Source organism: Rattus norvegicus, chromosome 1 (assembly GCF_021556685.1).
Source record: "Rattus norvegicus strain SHRSP/BbbUtx chromosome 1, alternate assembly SHRSP_T2T, whole genome shotgun sequence".
Taxonomy (NCBI): Eukaryota; Metazoa; Chordata; class Mammalia; order Rodentia; family Muridae; genus Rattus; species Rattus norvegicus.
Genome location: NC_141534.1, coordinates 269,013,117 through 269,035,183, shown reverse-complemented (window position 1 = coordinate 269,035,183; position 22,067 = coordinate 269,013,117). Strand labels below are relative to the sequence as shown.

The 22,067-nt window shown below is 45.4% G+C and overlaps 2 protein-coding genes and 1 long non-coding RNA gene across 20 annotated transcripts in view; 2 read left to right on the top strand and 1 right to left on the bottom strand.

Annotated features, from left to right (window-relative positions):
* The window catches only part of Nhlrc2 (NHL repeat containing 2), a 57,960-nt gene extending 56,437 nt beyond the window's left edge, over positions 1 to 1,523 (bottom strand). For 9 of the 10 annotated variants that reach the window (XR_015621656.1, XR_015621655.1, XR_015621657.1 and 6 more), the window contains exon 1: positions 926 to 1,322. Coding sequence is in view for 1 of the 10 variants with exons in the window: in NM_001107444.2 (NP_001100914.1) it covers positions 926 to 1,103 (178 nt within the window). In the remaining 9 variants the exon portion in view is untranslated. 10 annotated transcript variants of the gene reach the window in all.
* A 10-nt stretch (positions 1,524 to 1,533) lies between these two features.
* On the top strand, positions 1,534 to 21,352 carry Dclre1a (DNA cross-link repair 1A). 9 transcript variants are annotated; one of them, XR_015682053.1, is made up of 10 exons: positions 1,534 to 1,588; positions 2,062 to 3,136; positions 4,078 to 5,694; positions 7,038 to 7,171; positions 7,942 to 8,060; positions 9,741 to 9,850; positions 11,530 to 11,675; positions 12,686 to 12,840; positions 19,187 to 19,328; positions 20,862 to 21,349. XR_015682053.1 is itself a non-coding variant. In XM_087648891.1 (10 exons), exons 2-10 carry the CDS (start codon positions 2,671 to 2,673, stop codon positions 21,020 to 21,022), a joined length of 3,081 nt encoding a protein of 1,026 aa, XP_087505017.1. In that variant the 5' UTR covers positions 1,534 to 1,588; positions 2,062 to 2,670; the 3' UTR covers positions 21,023 to 21,349.
* Positions 13,782 to 17,980, top strand: LOC148007939 (uncharacterized). The gene is made up of 3 exons (XR_015648299.1): positions 13,782 to 13,951; positions 16,909 to 16,991; positions 17,833 to 17,980. It is a non-coding gene; the product is annotated as an uncharacterized LOC148007939 (long non-coding RNA).
* Positions 21,353 to 22,067: the final 715 nt, after the last annotated feature.

Genomic DNA, 22,067 nt, shown 5'->3' with positions numbered 1-22,067 from the left:
AGAAGATATCTGTACACCGCATACATGTGTTCGTCATTTTGAAGTTTCTCCGAGGAGATCAACCGCCACGCAGCCAATTCTTTTGCAATTCCACGGTATTTCAAATCCGGTATAGTAATAACGAGGGAGAGGGCAAGCCCCTCTCAAGGTGAGTGCAAAAGGGTAGGAAAGATATCCAAGACTGTTGTGGAATGAAGGAGGAACTGATCTATCCTTCCGGGAGATATCTGAGCCCTGACACAGGTAACAAATTAACTATGCATGTGGTTTCAGTGTCATGCCAGGACACGTGCCAACACGAGTAGGCTAAACAATGACACTCCCAACCAAAAATGGTAAAGGAGCGTTTTGTTTAAACTGCACTACTGGGAGTAACTATTTCCCATGTTCCAACAGTTCCCACAGCTAGGATTCAAACATGAGTACTAAGCTAAAATTGACTCCAAATTTTAAAGCTCAACAGGTTCACCACTTTGAACGCGGGAACGCGGTAGGCCTAGAGAAGCATCAGATGTAAGGTCTGTAGTCTGCAGTTCAACTTTAGGGGTTATTAGACAGGCAGGTTCCCTGGCCGTGCCTGTGCCTCGGTTTCCTTAACTGTAAAACAAGACTAGTAAGAGGGTCCCGGTGGGTTGTACTAAGATCTCCCTTAAGTGCTTAAAACAGTCTGTGGCACGTAGAAACTAACTGATCGATACACTTCCACGGAGTCTTGTGGTCACTGACGTCAGGCCACGCAGGGTTCGAGACAGAGATGCAAAACACTGGTCCCCGCCCAGCAGAAACCCCTCCGAGGGTTGCTCCTCTGCCTCGGGGCTGTGGGCGGACCACAGGGCACCAGATCTCCAGACTGCTGGCGGGAGGGAGCCATTCTGAGGAAGGGGAGGACCCGGGAGCGGCCCCCACCCCGACGCCAGCCCCTCACCTTCCGGAAACTCAGGCACCGCTAGGTCCTGCTCCCAGCCGTCCACCTTCTGCAGATACTGATAGACCAGGTCATCCTTCTCCTGCTGGGTGACGGCGTCCAGCAGGGCGTACTCTAGAGAGGTCTGCGCGGGCAGAAGACCCGAGAGACTCGCGCCGCGCGCTCCGGGGACCGCCATGTTGCGCGAGCTCCCAAGGGCTCCGGGTCCGAAGGCGCGGGTCGGACCAGCGTGCGCCGCCCTCTTGTCTCAGAAAGGGACCCGACCAGCCCGGACTTGCGCCACACACGCTTCCGCCTACTCTAAGCTTTCCTTCAGACGCCAAAGTCCAAAGGGCCGTGCTTCCCCGGCGCGTAATTAAACTCCAGAGCTGCCCACCCCCCGCCCCTCCCAGGTTCCGGGCGGCCGTGGAGCCTGGACGTTCAGAGCGCCTGATTCGACACGGGAAAGGCTGTGGGATCCCGCTCTAGAGGAACTGGGAACCCATTGCCTTTGGAGCCCGACAAGGTTTCCAAGACAAATAAAATTCAAATAACTATGTGCAAAGTTAAAAAAGAGCCGACTTAAGAAAAGCCTCCCCAGTTGTCCCACTCTTAAACTGACATCAGCTGATTCGGCACGGCAGTGACAGCGGGACTGCGTTCCCGCCAAGAAAGACCCGAAAGGTAAATAGGGTAAAGCAATACTCAGAGGAGAAGCTTTGTTATGTAGGCAGTGAGGCCAGTGGTTTTGTGTTGTTAACAACAACCAAAAATAAAGTGTGCTGTGACTCTGGGTGTGCTGAAAGTGCGGGCGCGAATGGAATGTCCCGCGAGCGGAGGCGGCGCCGAGAGGAAGCAGCTGCAGCTGGTCCCCATGCTGCCTGGCCAGGTGTGCCCGCGAGGGACTGCTGGAGGGGAGGGGGCGAGCCGCAGAAGGGCCCTTTGAGAGCTAGCATTGCTTAACCTCAGAATAACCTAGGACCCTTTCATTGACCTTCCCCGACCCCAGATCCAAAGGCAAAGAGAGGGAGCTTGTAGGAATTTTCTGGTATCTGACCTCTCTGGAGGTCTACAGAGGTGGCTGATGGCTTTCGGGGCAGACAGCCCCAGGGGTGTGGAGTACAGTCTCACCTGTTTGAACTTTGTTCACTGTGCAGGGTTTGATCCTATGATGGAGGAAGACATGGACTGACCCAGGAAACTGAAGCTGGTTGGATTCATGAGGGACGTATAAGGGTAGCTGTGGGTTGTAACCAACACCTCTTTGATTATGGCGTGACTAGTTTTGCACTCAGTAGACTAGGGATTGTGACTGGACTTGTGAATGGACACTTGTCCACATGAATGAGAGCCACAATAGCTTCCTAACCATTATATAGACCCTGTTTTCAATTAAAGTCATCGAGCCAGGTACTTCTCCATCAGTGCTTAACATTTGAGGCATTCTTGATTCTTATTTTCATAAATCAAGCTCTGGAAAGTTAAAAAAAAAAACCTGAATGAAATAGTGTGTCATGGTGTAAAGAAAACCGTACAGATGTTACCCTGTGGTGGATTCTCTTAATTTTTATTGTGGTATAAATGGAACAGCAGTTGTTCACAGGTACTAAGTGGGCTGTGGGCCAGTACCACTAAAGCTTTCTTCAGTTCCAACCAAATTAGTTGACTTTTGGTTACTTTTTTTTTCCTATTAAAATTTCATTATAAGAAATGCACTCTGAATTCACCAAAGACTAGTGCCACGCTCGTAAAAAATCATTTTTGCCATGTTAGAAGACGCGTTTTGGGAAGAAGACATCTGGGAATATAAATCTAAAAGAAAACCCAAACCAGTACATCCAAATAGTTGTTCTGAAAATATTTCAGAATCTGTTGAAAAAGCAACAGATGGAAAATACCAGTCCAAAGGAAAAGGAAACAAAAAGAGAACTTCAGAAAATCCTGGCGAGACAAAGGACCATCCAGTGTGCCTTGCAGAAACAAACAGTCAGATTTCTGCAGGATCCAGCCAGAATTCAAGCTGTAGAGACGACATTCAGCAGTCTCAGAGCAAAGAGACAACACCAAAAAAGCAATGTAGAACAAACAGAGGCAAGCAGGCGACCCCAAAGGTGCGCCCGCTTTATGATGGACACTGCCCTAGCTGCCAGATGCCCTTCTCCTCATTACTAGGTCAGACACCCCGGTGGCATGTTTTTGAGTGTTTGGATTCTCCACCCATCTCGGACACAGGTAAGAAAAGGCCTAGCGAGGCTCCTGTCAGTGTCCCCTCAGTGCTGGGATTATAGGCACTTGTAACCATGCCTGACTTGCTTATGTACACATTGGTAATCGGAACCCAGGTCCTCGTGTACACAGCAGGTACTTCATTGACTGAGCTGGCGTCTCAACTCCTCAGTTGCCATAAATGTCACTGAACATTCTACTTGCTCCTACATAACTCCTATAAGGACCGAATAAGTTGGATAGTATTAACATTTTAAAGATGAGCATTCCTACGGTCTCAATTTGTTCTCCTACTTTTGAATCAGATAGAAAACTATAAATACATTTGGTTTCTAAATAGGGACGTGTTGTATTCATCATGCGTGTTAGAATACCGGAAGAGGAACTAGAAGGTAGTTTTAGATGATTCAGTCTCACAGAAATGTGTCAGTAACAGGAGTGGTGCCATGTTTTTATGATATTTTAAGATAAATGTCATGTTTAACACACAGACAGTTCTCCTTGGACTATATGGAGAATGAGTTTTGACTATTTGTTTCTAAGTTACCTCAAATTTCCTTGTGGAAAGAGGATCCGAAAAGCAATATAAAAGTACTTGGCTTAACCTTGTAAAAATATATTGGATTAATTTTTGGTGTTTTAATGTTGATTTTGGCAGTTAGCCATAGATGTTGCCATAGTTCTTAGACGGGACCCATGGAGGGCTAGGCATGGTGGCCCACACCTTTCATACCAGCGCTTGGGAGGTGGGCAGATACCTGTCAGTTCAAGGACAGCCTGGTTTACATAGAGTTTGGGATAGCCAGGGCTCTGTAGAGAGACCCTGTCTCAAAAAAACAAAACCAAATGGTGAACCGTGGTTTTGTGCCTAGTAGTTACTTTATGGTGTTAGTGCGGTCAAGGTTTAGTGTATAAAATGATCTTCTTTCTTTTTTAACTATTTCCAGAGTGCCCTGACGGCGTGCTGTGTAGCTCCACAATTCCTTCCCACTATAAGAAATACACTCACGTCCTGCTTGCTCAAAGTCGAGATAGCAAGGAGCCCCTCAGCCCCTCGCAGGCGTTGGCTGGGCGCTTCGCTGCAGCACAGCCAGATTCTTGTAACCTTGAGGAAAGGCGGTCTGTGCTTCTGAAAACTGAGGACTCAAGAAAAGTGTTAGAAGATTCTTTGTTGATGATACAGTGTCTAAAAACATCCCAGCCTCCAGCTGAAACCAACAGGAAGAGTGCCTCTTCTCCACGTTCCCAAAAGTCACTGGTTCCACAGCGTGCAGAGTTTGTTAAGAGAGACCAGCTGGTGGGAGGCGGATCTCCCCTTGCTGAGGTTGCCTTCAACTGCCAAAGCGAGTCAGGGAGTACTGGTTTGCCATTGCCAGAAAATGGCTGCGGCGACTTCGAGATCTCTTACTCTCCGCTGCACAGTGACGAGGAGACTTACAACTGCGACCAAGAGCTGGACGACTCACAGCAGGAGCTGTTTTTCACCCAAAGCTCTAAAGACAGCAGCCTAGAAGATGTCTCTGCCACGTTCGAAAACCTTCATGGTCCCTTCCCAGAGGAAGCAGAGGGGATCCAGCCCACAGCGAAGACCCTGGCCGCTCAGGCTGGGTGTAGTGCGCTGAGTAGAGGCAGTACAGGAAATGACTCTTTCCAGCTCATCTCCCGCACCTCGGGTCGGCTTTCCGGAGAGGACCCATCAGATACAGATGCCGCCTTCCTCTTGCTTTCACCTGCGCCGTCGGCAGTGGGAGGCGCTACTCCTAATTGCCAGACCACCAAGGCAAAGCCAGAAAAATTCCACTCACTTGCATCACGTCATCAGCAACAGAAAACTGAAACGTCGGCCGCCGGCAGTCATACCTCGCTGCCACTACTTCTAAGTGCCATGTCAAAGCCACTTGAAAAGGAGGGAGGCGAGCGTCTGCCTTTGCATCCAACCCAAAGTCAGAGGAGAGGATTATGGAGTAAGGGCTCGGGTGCTCCAGGCGCTAACTGTGCCTGCTCGAACACACAGAGGCCCTCTAGCGCGCCCCTTAACAAGTCATTGAGCACAGCGCCTTCCAGCCCCAAGGGCAGTGCAAGCCAACCTTCTAAGAAAGTAATGAAGCAAATGGACATAGGTGTGTTTTTTGGACTGCCACCCAAAACACAAGACACATCACCAAGGGAAAGAGCGTCAGAAGGGCCAAAGGCCAGTCCAGTTGTGAGTCCCAGTGAAAAGAGGCCCCGGTTGTGCAAGAGGAAAGCGCAGAGCTCCCTAAGTGACTTAGAATTTGATGCAAAGAATTTAAATGAGAGCCAGCACTCTATGGAACTGTCTGGAGAGAGGGCCCAACATCGAAGAAAGAGACATAAAAAGTCCAATTCACCACAGGAAGGAACATACCAGGGAAGGTCAGGTCACCTCACTAACAATCCAGAGTTGGGGGCAGTCAGCTTGAGGAGAAGCAAAGCCTTTGCAAGACGGACTCCCAGCAGGACGCAGAGAGGGTCCGTGAACATTTCCGAGTCCTCTGGTGGAGGGGAATCGAGGAGAACATGTCCATTCTATAAGAGAATCCCCGGTAAGTTGAAATACCAGCTTCAGCTCCTCAGGGAAGACACAGCAATGTTTAACGTCACATTTCTGTCGTTGAAATAATTTGTGTAGAGTATATACAATATATATTTGCTTTTTATGATACTTTGGGAATCTTTTAACAGAATTAGCGTTCAGGTTTTTTTTTTTTAATTTTTTTTCTCCATTATCAGCAAATTTTTATTAACCATTTTCTATAGGATACTATAGTGATTAGGTACCCATTATAGAAAGGCATGTGAACAGTGAAGATTCCACGTAACCTTAAAGACGTAAGATGTCGGTGTAAAGATAACAAAAGCTGAGGATAAACAGGCCTAGTGGCTTAAAAGGGGGAGTGGAACAGGCTCTACCTACCACAAAGGCCGATTTTAAAGCAGTGCGAGAACCTAGGGTTTTCTGCTTTTTTATGTTCCAATTGGGTACCTGCCCATGCCTTCACAGATAAATAAGTTCATAGGAAAATTGAATTCTATTGCTAACAGGAACTAACTCTTCTATTAGGGAACAGCAGGAATTCACTCAGCTTCTGATACTGCCCAGAAATACCTCACTGATGTGGGACCAAGGCTGCTTCTGTTTTCAGTGATCATCACACTTCATTTTTTATACTTTACACATGCTACGTACGCACGTGTACATATTGGCCGCCTCGAAAGTGTGGTGAGGCTGAGTCAGTTTGCCTGCTTATCAGCGGTCAGCACACTTGACTGTTTCGTCCATAAGCACATTTTAGAACAGTGTTTCTCAAGTTCACGTTTGTCATTTTTCCTCCGGGAAGACTTTCGAGGCAACCCCTTCTCGTTTCCTTCCTCCTCCGCTAACCCAAAAGGAAGTCCAAGGACTACAGATAATATTACCTGTCTTTTCTTTTACTTTGGCTCTTTGGAGGATTGCAAACTTTGGTATGGTTTTTGATCCCTGAGAAGCCTATCAACCTCACCCCCTCTTTGGAATTCATGGCTTTGAAGTTCTAACTGATTCTCTTCTCCATGCTTGGTAGAAATTAGAGATGTCACCTACCTACCCCTAAGTATCAGTACTGCAAAAGCATTAGTCAGGGAAATGAAATGATTGGTTTGTAACTTAGTATTTTTTAATTATTATTATTATTTTTGGGGGGAGATTATTCCCAAGACTCTACACTGGAATATTTAGCAGACACAGGAATTATTCCTCCCTGTTGATAAATGGATGTTTTTAAGAAACTCATAGTGAATTTGAAGCATAAGTGAGAGGAGCAGAGTGGAGAGGCCCGGCAGTTAGCGGGGACCCAGGTGTGTGAGCCCCTGGCTCCTGCTCACCCCACTGCGGGGCGTCTCCTTGCAGGGACTGGCTTCACCGTGGATGCTTTTCAGTATGGCGAGATCGAAGGCTGCACTGCCTACTTCCTTACACATTTCCACTCTGATCATTATGCTGGGTTGTCGAAGGACTTCACACGGCCGATCTATTGTAGCGAGGTAAGTTTCAGTCCTCTAAACTCTATGGAATGTTGTGACCTTGAGAAACGTTGCTATTGAAAACTAGAAGAGCCAGCATTGTGCTGGAGAAGACGGCTAAGCAGATTGGCCATTCAGGTTTGAAAGTCAAGTGGGTATGTATAGTCACTAAGCCAAGTCTCACTGAGAAGCATGCACCTGAGTGCCTAGGTAGATACAGAGACACAATACTTAATGTCGGGAGTTTGTACCTTCCGGTAAAGGAGAGCAGGGTTATTACCACAGCAGTGGTGCCTCAGACTCTGTCCCCAGCTGGAGTTTAGAAGACGTTTCATGGTGCAAAATACCTTGAACAGGTTGTTAGATCGTGAACATTTAACAGTTCCCCGGGGCTTCAGCTAGAATGCGAAGGAATCCTCACAGGGCTCTGGAAGTGTCCTCTTTACTCAGTGAAAGAATGAATCAGGCAGTCTGTGGAGAGGCCCAGGCACCTCAGAAATCCGTACTTTGAGCTTCCGGAAAGTTAATATCCAGAACACACCACAAAGAAACAGAGGAGATAAACCAACAGTGGAGGGCAAGGGCCAGGTCAGGACGTGCTTCGTGTGTCCTGCAGGGACGGCGGGCCTTTCTCCGATGAACAAGCAGCAGAGTGACATGGGAATTTCACAGACCCGTGCCTGCTGTGGAGGGTTCACATGCATAACAGCAGGAAACCAGAGAGCACTGACACACCGTGGCCCCCACTGAACATGATACAGTACCAGCTTCTTACACACCCTGCCTTGCAGATCACTGGCAGTCTGTTGAAGAAGAAGCTTCGTGTGCAGGAACAATACATACATCAGTTGCCGATGGACACCGAATGTATAGTGGACGGTGTGAAGGTTGTTTTGCTGGATGCCAATCAGTAAGTATGAAGGTCTCCTCAGTGACCCACTTACCACTGTAGGCAACACACAAGTGCCATAAGAGGTGCCTGCCTTAAACAGCATGGAAAAAGAAAATGGCTTTCTTGGCATGCTTGTCCGAGAGCCTAGAGCTGACAATCTGGATTCTTAAACCAGAGTAAATACTATTCATATTTTTTTAAAGAATTATTTATTTTATGTATATGAGTACACTAGCTGACTTCAGACACACCAGAAGAGGCATTGGATCCCATTACAGATGGTTGTGAGCCACCATGTGGTTGCTGGGAATTGAACTCAGGACCTCTGGAAGAGCAGTCAGTGCTCTTAACCACTGAGCCATCTCTCCAGCTCCCTATTTCTATTTTTGAAAATACAATTTCACTATCAGATACAATGTAGAGTAAATCCGTTGTCTTGTTATATTTTGTACAGTTGACTGGCAACACTTTATATTTTAAAAAAAGAACACTTTGTTACTGGTCTTCAAAGATGAAGTTTTCCATTTTCCTTAACTTAGGTAAAGTAAAATCTTATATTCTATTTGGATACCAGAGGATTGGCCTGCTGCTCCCACCCTACTTTTAAACTTAAAAAAAAATAAATCATTTAATTTTAGACTCTAAAGATTTGGAAGATTTCTTTTTCCATTGGTATGGATAGCATTCTCTCTCTCTCTCTCTCTCTCTCTCTCTCTCTCTCTGTATGTATGTATGTATGTATATATGTATGTGTGTCTCTCTGTCTCTATCTCTGTCTCTCTCTGTCTTTATCTCTATCTCTCTGTCTTTATTTGTCTCTCTGTCTTCCTCGCTCTGTCTATCTGTCTCTCTCTGTGTCTTTTTGTGTCTGTCCTTCTGTCGTTCTCTCTGTCTCTCTGTCATTCTCTCTGTCTCTCTGTCTCTGTCTTTCTTGCCCCCTTCTCTACCCACCTCCTTCGTTTTCTTCTTCTTCCCTCTCCCTCTCCATCCCTTTCCCATCTGCATCTCTACCCCGCACTGTATGGAGCTATCAAGATTCATGTTGCCCAAACACAGCAACCCACTAGGCTTCTTTCTGGGATGTGAGCCTGTTCTATAGAGACCATAAACATCTTGGAAAAGAACTAAGGCAAAATCTAGATTTGCTGAAGTCCAGGCCAATATTCTCATGTTAAGAGTCTTTTAAAAGGGGGTTGGGGATTTAGCTCAGTGGTAGAGCGCTTGCCTAGCAAGCGCAAGGCCCTGGGTTCGGTCCCCAGCTCCGAAAAAAAGAAAAAAAAAAAAAAGAGTCTTTAAAAAGAAAAAAAAATGTCTTCCAGCCTTGCTGATACTTCTTTTTTTTTTTTTTTTTTTTTGATCGCCAGTTTGAGTTCTGATGTTTTTTAGAGTTGTCCTTACTGCAATGTTTACCACAGATCACACAGTTCACATAAACTATTCGATCAAGCTAGGGTCTCAGCCAACTCTGATCAGACAGAAGTTGTCCTAAGGGCTTAGAAGCCAGGCCAGCCTATCCTGAAGACGGTACCGTCTTGTAAATGTGCACCCTGTAGATGTGAGCTACCTTCCCTGCACACGGGGCCGCCGTTGGAGGCCATTCTCCTGTTGATGATGAGAGATGTGCTTTGTCTGTTCCCTGCATGTGCCTCTAAAATGTTTGTACCCAGCTGTCCAGGTGCTACCATGATCCTTTTCCAGCTTCCTAACGGTGCCGTCACACTGCACACTGGAGACTTCCGAGCAGACCCCAGCATGGAACGCTCTCTCCTTGCCAGCCGCAAAGTCCACACACTGTTCCTAGACACCACGTGAGAAACCTTATGTGTTCCCCCTTGTCCCACCCATAGCTCTGCCCTGAGTTGTGTGGGTAATTTAAGCATCTGCTTAGATCATTTAAATGGTGGTCTACAGGCAACTTTGTTTTAAGAGTGTTTATCAAAAGGAAATGCCATTAAAAAACCTGCTAAAAGGCAAATTTAGAATTATAGGTCATAATTTTTTGTTATTTTAATTTTGAAAATAGTTATAGGCAGTCCTGTTACTAAAAAGAAAATTGGGGGACAGACTTTAGGAAAACACCTTTTAAATTATTGTTTTTTCTGAAGTGTCCATATAGTTATTGGGTATAGTTATAAAGAGGAAACAGAGGCCACAGTGGGGTTTTGCTTATGAGTATTGGAATTACTTTTATTCTTTTCTTAAAAAGGTAATCTATAAGTGATACCTTTGAATCCTTCAGTGATACAAATACAGCCAACTAAATGTTCATGTTTAGATTATGTGATCTTAGCCTTACTAAGATAGAAGTGACAGAAATTATATGTATTTGTACTATACGATGTAATTCCGTGTATTAAATATTTGTACTATACAATGTAATTCCATGTATTAAAATAACACTGATTTGTTGGGATTCAAGTGTATAAACATTTCAAGGATTCTTTGGATAAGATATTTCAGTAAAAGATTATCTTTCCAAAAAATGCAGAAACACCAAAAACAAGTCTTTCCGTGGGTGTTCGTTCTCAGTGACATGTTATGTTCTTTAAATGGTAGATAAATTAAAGTAACATTTTTAAGACGTGTAGTTTTATTCTTCACGGGTTTCTGGATTTCTTTGTGTTAGAAGGAAGGACTGAGATTCGTTCCCCTTTTTGATGACTGAGTACCAAAAACAGTTCTGACAATCATGAAAAAATCATTTGTTCAGTGCTTATAGTATATTATACTTTGGAAAAAACCGCCCTCTTCATCTCAAAATATATACAGATAATTAGTAGCTGGGAGCCAGCCTTTCACTGGGTGTTTTTGAGCACACAGTCCAGCTGGATCTGTTGTGTGTTTTTTAAAAGATTTGTTTTATTATCTCTAACTCTGTGTCGGAGTTTGTGCTCCTGGGAGCAGGTGCCAGTGGGAAGGTAAGCTGTTAGAGTCCCTGGAGCTACAGGCCAGGTTAGGATCTGCACTCCTAACCCATGAGCCATCTCTGCAGCCCCTGTGTGTGCTGTATTCTTGTGATGCATGCATTTATGGGTTTATGAAAGGAAATAACCATGTGTATACCACCTTTAATTTGAGATATTAGATTAAATTTATATTTAGTTTCTTATTTATTAAGTCAGAACTCTTGTCTATAAATATCAGTTGTATTTTCTTTGACAGTGACTTGGGTTTTAAAATAGATACTGAGTTCTGTCATTCATAAGTAAAGTGGTCAACTGAGAAAATATATTCTTATTGAGAAGAAGAATATTCAAACACGGAACTTCTTTGAGGATGATAAAAACATAATTAAAAAATGTATGGTGAAAATCACTATTGTGCATAAATTGGCAGTTGCACGTATTTCCATTGTGGGCAGTGCGGGACTGGGTGGTTTTAGTAGTTGTGTTCTTGGAGTATGAACTTGGTTTGTTTGTTGTCTTGTAAGCATCCGAGCAGAGCTGCAGCTCTTCCTCCGTCAGTAAGAACCATTTCCTTGTCACAGATACTGCAGCCCAGAATATACCTTCCCGTCTCAGCAGGAGGCTATCCAGTTTGCCATCAACACTGCCTTTGAGGCTGTAACTCTAAACCCACGTGCCCTTATTGTCTGTGGCACGTACTGTATCGGAAAGGAGAAAGTCTTCCTAGGTGGGTGGCAGTGGTATCTAATTCACATTAATATATTATAAAGATCAGACTCTTGCATGGGCCCTTTCAGCCCTGCTCCCGCATTTGATACTTTCTGAAATGATCCAGTATTACCTTTGAAGAGGAAAAATGGATAGTGCTCGACACTAAACCGGGAGGCTAAACTTTGCGGGAACGTTTGACAAGTTTGAACATCTTGACACTTAATGTCTATAGGTAGTCCGTGCGTCACCGTGGTCTCAGCCTTTAAGGCGCTCACTGCATAGCCATACCGCATCATTCTTTGCTGTACCTACCAGCGAGCCAGCAGAGAACAATCTAACTTTTGCTCCTGGGTGATTGTTTCTGTCTTCCTGTAGTTTGTCTAGGTGATAGATGTGTCATTTAGTTCCTGCAGAGTGGTCCCTGATTCTTAAGTGTGATAACACCATGCCAACCTCCAAGAGATGAAGTAATAAGGCCAGGGCTCTCACACGTGCCAGTGTTCTTCCTTCCCATCTGACTGTCTATGCTGCTTTCTTTGCTTTCTTTTAAGATCAATTGCACTTTCAGTCAGGTGTGTGTGTGTGTGTGTGTGTGTGTGTGTGTGTGTATCTGCATCTGTGCATGGTAGTGCAGGTGCCCACAGAGGCCAGAGGATCCCATCAGTTACCTTGGAGCTGGAATTCCAGGTTTTGAGCTGCCGGCCCAAGTAGGATGCTGGAACCAAGCTGCAAGGGCAGAATGTGCTCTCAGCTACTGAGCCATTTCAACATCTGCTTTCTATGCTTGTTTTGTAGCTTTTCATTGATAAGTAATCAGCTCTTTAAAGTAAATTCTTTGGCCCTCTCGTTGTTAATTACACGTAGCCAATGAGCAAATCATTTGGTGATTTGTGGTTAAAATGAGAATGTTCGTTTTGTGAATTAGCTTTTTTATTTGGTAATTTTGTACTTTAAAATGTGAGTAAGTTGTGACTCTGTTTAACAAGCTGTGGTTTCATCGTTTCTTTTCTTTTGCATTGTCTACAGCCATTGCCGATGTTTTAGGTTCAAAGGTGGGCATGTCCCAGGAAAAATATAAAACTCTGCAGTGCCTCAATATACCCGAAGTCAGCTCCCTCATTACCACAGACATGTGCAACTCTCTGGTTCACCTCCTCCCCATGATGCAAATCAATTTTAAGGTAAGCACTGGAAAGGTATTTATCCTAATAGAACTCTAAGAAATTCTGTCAGAATTCTGAAAATACCCTCCTCCCCCGACAAAAACATTTGATGTTTTAGCTTTTCTGTGTATACACCTCTGTTGGGTAATTCCCATGCCACCAGGACTTCAGACATAGACAGTTAGCCCAAAGGAAGAAACACAGATAGAAAAGCATGTCCTAGATGGTCATCCAGGCTCTGTTTCAGGACCATTTTCCTAGTCATCTTGGGGTGAGGGAGGGGTTAGACAGTTGTAAGTTTTTTCCCTCAGGCCTGTTCTGTTTGGTTCTGACTTTGGCCCCTATTAATACTGGCATGAACTGCTGGTGTATTCTGACAGGAAGCTCTAGTGTGAATCCCCAGGTATAAGCTCAAACAGTGATATGGAAGGTCTGATACGTCCCTGTGGTTTGGGGGCCTATCTCTCAGATTTAAGTTCTAGGATTTTTTTCTTTGCATATTGTAACATTTTGACACCTGCCAATGGAAACAGTAATGTTGTGTATAAGCATGAATATGGCAAAAGCAAGACCACATTTTTTGCATTGTGTTCTAAATCATGCTTATTAATAACCGTGCCTGAAACTGTGGAAGAACTCACAGTAGCAGGATTCACAGCAGCCCAATAGCAGAGACAACCATCAAATAGTGAATGAACAAATACAATGTGATGTATCCAGGAAGCAGGGCGTTCTTCAACCACGAAAATGATGGAGTAGTAATACACGCTATGGCATGAGCTGCCGGGGATAAAGGGCTTCTTTTCTGGATGGTGTGGCCGTTGTAGAATTTGGTAATGGCAGTGTTGCCCAACTTTGATTTTGTAAGTAGACTGAAAATTGCTCAACTGTGGGATTTTAACACTGGCAGTTGCTGCCTAGACACCAAGAGAAAAAACACAGTGAATAAGCAAAGGAGAGGTAAACAGAGACCAGAAGCAGAGCCGGCTGCTGTGCGGCCAGAGTACTCCAGGGGCTGGGCACGCAGCGTGGCTTCCTCAGAGAACTCAGTGGCTTTGCTGTGGTGGGACTAGTGAGAAACGGGTGACCCTGGAGGGGACACTGAGGTGACCCCGATGGGGACACGGAGGTAAGGCAGTAATTGGCGAAGCGAGGCTTCTCAGCAGCCTTGCTCAGAAAAAGGACTCGATGGCTCCTGACAGCCAGTAGCTTTACAGTGTTCTGGTCCTCGGGAGCTGCTTTTAGACTGTATTTTTATCGTTCCAGGGCTAAACAGAAATAAATCTTGAGGCAACTGCAACCTCAAGCACAGTTTCTATGCGGGAACTCAGACGGCTTTCAGGGCAGACTGGAAGGCTTTCTGCAGAGCTGATTCAGGCTGGCCTTCTTGAGAAGGGAGTTACCCGTGCTATTGTCTAAAGGATTACTACTCTCTCAGCTTCTTTTACCACTTCTGGGAGTTTATACTAAAAATTCATCCTGTATGAAAAGTCTGTGTTTTAGGGGTCTCAGATGAATGTCTAAGAAGATAAGGGCGGGTGGGTGGAGTCCCTCCAGGCACATCTGAAGGGTGGGGCTGGGAAGCTCCAGGGGTGAGCCACACCTTCTTAACCTCCAGTGCCCGCTGTGGGTGTGGGCTTAGAGCAGCATCTCTTTCCCGCCTCAGGACTCTCCCATCCTCCCTGGGAGTGAGCAGATAGTGGGGAGATTTGAATAGTCCTACTCTATCAGGCACAGAGGAGTGGAATCCAATGATTATTGTAATATCATATCTTTTTTTTTTTTTTTTTTTGGTTCTTTTTTTCGGAGCTGGGGACCGAACCCAGGGCCTTGCGCTTCCTAGGTAAGCGCTCTACCACTGAGCTAAATCCCCAGCCCCGTAATATCATATCTTAATGATTATAACCAAGTTTACCAAATATCTGTACTGCATCAGACATAATGGCTTTCTTGTTAAAAGACAAACCCAGGAGTTTCCCAGGTATTCAGGGAATCTTTAAAGGGTTTTAGAGTGTGGGGTCAGTAACATGCTCACTGTACAAGGACTTGAGTTCTATCCCAGACCCATGCTAAAAACAAAGAAACAAACACTAACCGGGTATAATATGTGCTTTGTAGACCCAGCACCAGGAAGCAGAGACAGCTGGATGTCTAGGGCACCCTGACCAGTAGCTTAGAACACTTGGCAAGCTTCAGGTACTGAGAGAACCTGGCTAAACAGTAGATGGGTCCCAGGGAACGACACACAGATAGCCCTCTGGCCACCACAAGCCCATTGTGTACCTGGACCTGAGCACACACAGCACACCCAACCACATGCACTCACATATCTAAAGATAAAGGCTGAGACGCTGCAAATGATGCTTAGTTCTTGCTCACCGCTCGTCCCAAGGTCTCACAGGTGTCTCACGGTTGACCACCACCTCTGACTTAACCCTTATTGACCAAATGTGGTAAAACACAATACAGAGATGCTGTGGGGGTTGCTGGTGACCCGAACTAAACCTTGGCAACATTGCCAAGGCGTTTTCCTCACACACTGGTTACCAATAAACATGGGGAGGCAGTCATAAATCAGGGGTTTTGTGTTGACTCAATTGTTTATAATAACTCTCCTCAGGAGAACAGACCTACAATTGTAGCTGATGCTCAGTGAGGGGTTGCTGGCAGCCTTCTCTGTAGATTTGGCTCGAGCAACCACAAGTTTCTATTTGTAGCACTGGCTTATATCACATGTTATATTTAGAATAACTGATTTGTCTCATAGGAACCAAAAATTGGTTCTCATTTAATTCTTTCAGGTAGTTCGGACACATGGGCGTTTTGTGTGTGTGTGTGTGTGTGTGTGTGTGTGTGTGTGTGTGTGTGTGTGCGCGTGTGTGTGCGTGTGTGTGTGTGTGTGTGCGCGCGCGCACCCTGTGCTGGTAATGGATGCTGCCAACTAGACTCCAGTTGATGGGACAATGGGTACAATTACACGTATTATCATCATTACCATCTGCGGTCTCTGTTTACTGTCACCCGGCTGAGGGCGAGGTGGTGGAAAATAGTACTTAAGCAAACAACTAAAACAAGAACTGGGAAACGTACAATGCTAGAGATGTTTACTATAACATCAGTGTCTGCAACTCCAGCTCTTAATATCTAAGTTAGGAGCTGACTAGAAACATGGTCCTTTCATGATAGATATCTTTATATTTTCCTCAAATTAATAAAAGCTTTGGTTGGTACAAACGGAAGTCCAGCGGGGCTGGGAGGATAGCTCAGCAGATGAACACATGCTGTGCAGGCACATTCGGGACTCACATCTCCAGCACCCAATAAAGGCCAGGAGTAGGTGCAAGTGCTTGCAGCCCCAGTACTGGGGGTGCAGAGACAAGAAGGTGGCTCGTGCTGGCCATCAGCGTATTCCAGGTTAGTGACTGACCCCAACTCAAAGGATAGGCAGAGCATGATAGAGCAGGATATCCCATACCCCATGTCCTCTATACACATATACACATGTGCTTGTGCACACACTCGTGCACACACACACAATTACTTCATCAACAAAGCGCATTCTAATTCATTCTACACTTTTGAAATCCTAGATTTCAACCTTAAACTCTAAAGTGTTGACCTAAAAATAGCTCCCTTATGTCAGCGTTACCCCGTTCTCATGCCACTGTTGCGGTCAGCTGAGTGTCTCTAGTCTTTCAAAAGGAGGTTTTTGAAATGTAGCCCGTTATGACTTTAGCTGAGACCCTTTAATTTATTCAACACTTACAAGAGGAGCAGGTGTGGCGGTTTGAGTAAGAGTAGCCCCTGTAGACTTACGTGTTTGGATGCATAGTCATCAGGAAGTGGCACTTTCTTTGAGAAAGACTAGAAGTTGTGGAAGTGTCTTGCTGGGGGTGGACTTTGAGGTTTCATAAGCCCACCACAGCCCCAGTGTCTCTGTCTCTGTGGCTCACCTTCTGTTCCAGCACTGTGCCTGCCATGCCCCCTGCCTCGCTGATAATGGATTAAACCTCTGAACCTGTAAGCCAGCCCCTAACTAGACGTTTTCTTTATAAGAGTCACCTTAGTTGTGATGTCTCTTCACAGCAATAAAACAGTGACTAAGGCAGAAGTTGGTACCAGGCACTTGGGTATCGCTGTGACAGTTCCCGCCATGCTGTTTGATGGAGGTATGGGACGGGACGTTTGAACTAGGAAAGTAGTTGGACACTTTAAGTCGGGCTTGATGGGCCACCCTAGTAGGGGAGCCTGGGAGACAGTGCTGATGGCGATGTGAATTGTGAGGGCCCCGCCTGAGAAGTGTCAGAGGGTGAGAATATTACCTTTTGTTTGGTATTTTGTCAAAGAACATGGGTGGGTTTGTCCTTATCCTAAAAATCTGCCTAGGCTAAAGAGTTTTGGACAAATGGTGTTGACTGAGAAAGTTTTAAGATAGTCTAGTATTGACTGTGTCATACGATTATTGGTAATCACTCTTATGCTGATCTATAGTGAAAAGGAGCACGCTGGACAAAGAGAAGTACACAGTGTACAGTGAGGGGAAAGGGAGCACCAGGAAGTCTGGTGGAGCTGAGAACTGTGCTCAAGGAGATACAGTGTTTAAAGAAAAGCCAGATGCTAAAAGAAATAATGGAGCAGTAGCCTCAGGGGAAGACCCCACCCAGCTAAGCTTCCAACCTGTGAGAAGGAGTTGAGGAAAAGCTTAAGCTGTGAGGGAGACCACCAGCCACAGAGCCAGAAAGCTGATGCAGACATAGGTGAACACAGGGTCCTGTTCCAGCCCCAGCAAGCAGCAAAACTTGTCAGCTTCAGCCTCCCGGTTCTGGGTTTAGAGTCAAGAATACAAGAAAGGAATTGGGATGTCTCCCTCCATGGCTAAGGAAAGTCACTGAGCCCAGGAGGGTGTGAGGGATATCCCTGCATGCAGGTCCAGAGAGGCCTTTGTGTGAAGCTATGAAGGTGAAGTCTGGATTGCCTTAGAAACCCCAAGATGTTAGGGATACCTTTCAGGAAGGGCAGCAGACCAGATGTGGAACCAGTCCAAGTAAGTGAAATGTGTCGCAGTCCACAACGCCAAAAGGAGCTGCAGATCTGGAGAGCGCTCTGACGTCAGGGGTGGAGTTGTAGAAGTTGAGGTTTGACCTGCTGTGTTTAACAGGTGAGTCTCAACAGACTGTGGAATTGTAGATAACGTTGAGTCTGTGGGAGACTGGGGACTTCTGAAGTCAGACTAAATACATTTGCAGTATGATATGACTACAAACCTATGGGGGTAGCGGAGTGGAATGTGGTGATCTAAATAAGAATGCCCCACTTAAGCAAATGTTTGAGTGCTTAGTCACTTGGAAGTGGCACTGTTTGAAAGGATTAGAAGGTGGTTCTGTTGGAGTTTGTATGGCTTTGTGAGAGGAAGCACCACTAGGGGTGGGCTTTGAGATTTCAAAAACCTGTGATAGGCCCTGTCTCTCTGTCTGTCTCTGTCTCTCTGTCTCTCTGTCTCCCCGCCCCCCCCCTCTTTTTAGCCCCCAATTAAATACTTTCCTTTATAAGAGTTGCCTTGGTCATGGCATCTCTGCAGAGCAATAGAACAGGGACTGAGCCCAGAGGTAGCACACGCCTTTAATCCCACACTTGGGAGGCAGAGGCAGGTGGGAGCTTGGGGCCAGCCTGGTCTACAGAGTGAGCTCCAGGAAGGATGCTCAGGGCTACACAAAGAACCCTGCCTCCAAAAACTAAAGACCAAACAAAAACAAAACAGAAAAAGCAATGAGTAAGACAGCACATCACCTCTGATTACAGCGCCCTGAAGACCAAGATGAGTCCAGTTTATGTTTGAGGTAAACAGCAAGTGCCCAGGAAGAATGCCACAGGACATCTTTAAAATCTGGGTACAGTACAGTACCACCTCAGCGGATTGCTGTGCCCTTCCTCAGCTCCCCTCAGCTTTGCTCACAGACTTGTGTTGCATTTCTGTCTATTGTTATTGTATTAGTGTCTCTGTGTCGCTTTGCTCACAGACTTGTGTTGCATTTCTGTCTATTGTTATCGTATTAATGTCTCTGTGTGGCTTTGGAGCTAACTCAGATCAGATTTCACTTCACTCAGCTACTTAGGTCCCAAATGACCTGTAGGGCTTCTTTCCAGATGCTGCCTTGGCCAGTTCCAGAAAGAAGGAAAGAGGAGCTTGTATGTGTCTCCCATGACTGTCTCTTTCGAAGCATGGCACTGGCTCATTGCACGGCAGTCTTGCAACAGAAGCTATCTGTGACTGCCTGTGCCAGGCCTCTGATCTCGCCGTTTGATTCCACAGACTCCATCTCTGTTGACGCTGACCAACGGTCAATGCACTGTTTTCATTTAACAGGGTTTGCAGAACCACTTGAAGAAGTGTGGTGGGAAATTTGATCAGATTTTGGCTTTCCGACCTACAGGATGGACACACTCTAACAACATAACGAGCATAGCAGATATTACTCCCCAGACAAAAGGAAACATAGCAATATATGGTAAAGTCATTCAAGCTTCCCGTTTTCCAGACATTTCTCCTTTTTATGACATCTCTTCATTTGTGCGTGTATACCAGGTGTGGATGTGGAGATGAGAGGACGACGGACGTGCTGGAGTCAGTCCTCTCCTCCTGCTGTTTGGGTCCCAGGGGTGACACTTGGTTATCAGGTGTGGTAGCAAGTATCCTGACCACTGAACCACCTCTCTGGTCCAGAGCTTCTCCCTTGAGATGCACTTGGAATGCCTGTCTTAACTTAATTAATGCTTAAAGCACTGTAAAATTAACAACCAAGAGAAACGGGTAGCAGAGAATTTAGCAACCCAAGAGTTTCAGGTCCCTCTAACTCTGAGCTCCTGCCCAGTGCACTGTAAGCCAGCATGAGGGAGCGGAGCTGGTGAGTGTCCAGTGCCGCCCAGCGCAGGCCACTGCATGTGACAGTCGGTGATTTTAGAGGAAACGATAGTTACTTGAAACAGGCAATGCTGTGGTTTTATACCGCGCTGTCAGGAAGCAGCAAGGTTGTGGCAGGAAGAGGTGAGTTAGATGTGGTGACGGCAGGGTGGCAGCTGGTGCAGGCTCCCTTTGGGAGGTTTACCCTCGCCCTCAGAATGTCGGGTAGGGATGAGCTGCGTGTCACCACTAACGGACCGGTTCACTCTCAGAGCCCTCCATTGCTCTTTAAGAAAAGACAATAAAGGGGCTTTAGGAGCCCTTGTTTCGCGTCTTGCTTTTTCTGTATGTAAAGCTGTATTGAGGATTGCTTACTCTAGGAACCAGAGGCCCTTGTGTGTCTTTCTTCCCATTTTCCGATTTCCTCCAGATTTCCTGAAGCTCACGGCTGAGGGGAGAGTGTAGTGCAGTGGTTCTCAAGCTTCCCAATGCCGCGACCTTTAATGTTCACACCGTGCTGACCCCAGCCTAAGTTATCTTCACAGCTCCTTCAGGACTGTGATGCTGTTACTGTTAGGAACCATAATGTTAATGTCTGTGGTTATCAGTGGTCTAAGCCACCCTCTGACTTATTTGACTCCCAAAGGGGTCGAGACCACTGGTTTAGAGGAAGAAGAAAATCCCAAATGAATGTAGTTCTCCAAAAATGCATGTGTCTAGGTATATGCATTATAACATAGTGGTTTTGTTTTCTGTGTGCCCTGAGTTTTATGATAAGTTAATATTTTCATCATTCTTAGTCATAAAGACTAATAAAGGTTTTATGTGTGTGCAGGGGTGTTATTTCTTTTTTCTTCAAGACTGTTTGTGTAGCCCTGGCTATCCTGAAACTTGCTCTGTAGACCAGGCTAGCCTCAAACTCAGAATCTGCCTGCCTCTGCCTTCCAAGTGCGTTGTTAAGGAAGTGTGTCACCACCACACAGCATAGCATCAAGTTACTTTTATCATAACTAAAATACCAGAGGGGGTTTTTTTTTTAGAATAATATTCTAGATTGCTTTTTCATATAATATATATATTCATATATATTTTTTTATTAGTTTGGTTTTTAGAAAATAATCTCTTCCCTCTGATGTTACAGGAATCCCCTATAGTGAGCACAGCAGCTACTTAGAAATGAAGCGTTTTGTCCAGTGGCTGAAGCCACAGAAAATCATACCCACCGTAAACGTCGGCACCTTTCAGTCCAGGAACACGATGGAGAAATATTTTAAGGAGTGGAGATTGGAAGCCGGATACTGATGCCGTCACAGACGTCAGCTGGGCTCCATACAGCAGGCATCAATAATGAAATCCATGTGCAGCACGGTCCCTGAGAACAGTCGCAGGGTCAAGTTCCTCATTTGCTTTGAACAGTGACGTACCCGAGGTGCTGGGCACCTCTCAGAGCCCCCAGGGACAGCTGGGAGTAGCTAGTCCCAGTCCCTTTCATTCTTAATCTCTTCCCCCATAGAAGCAACAGTCATCTGCAGCAAACATGGACACCAGACACAGAGCATTATCTATGTAATTGTGAAATAAAACTTTTATATAATATGTATTCCTAAATAAAATTTAATATAGAACTTACCATAGCATCTCTGGATGGGTTTCGTTGTTGGCTTATTTTCTTTTTAGTAAACTTTTTTAGAGCAGCTTTATTTTCACCGCAAAACTGAATAAAAAAGTAGAGTTCCATATGCCTCAAGCCCATACTGATTAAAGCCTGCTCCCACTATAGCATCCTCTACCAGAACGGTACACGCATTAACATCACTGAGTGTATGCCGACTCTGAAAAGCCATAGTCTATAGTTTGCACTAGGTTTCGGTGGTGTTGTGTATTCTATTGGCTTTGACACATATATAACACATCAATCATCAGGGGCCGCACAAAAGTTTCACTCCCCTAAATATCCTTTATGTGCCCCAAGTTCATGCCTTTCTCCCCATGAATGACTTCTGGCACCTGGCAGTCCCTGCTCTTGGTATTGGCCTTTCCTGGGTGGCTTGATAGTTCATTCTGTGAACTCCTAAATTCTGCTCCAGTGTTGGGACATAGCATTCTCTCCACTCACATGCTGAACAACATCCCAGTAGCAACGAAATGGTCACCGTTGTGTCTGAAATGAACATTGTAAAGCTATTGTAAGCATTCAATGTAGGCTTCTAGATGAAAATGCTCTAAGCTCCTTTGGGTAAACATCAAAGGTTAAAATTGTTGGGTTGTGTAGTAAAGAGTTAAATTTTCAAATTGTATTTTATTTTCTTTAAGGTAAGGTCTGACTATGTATCCCTGACTGGCCTGG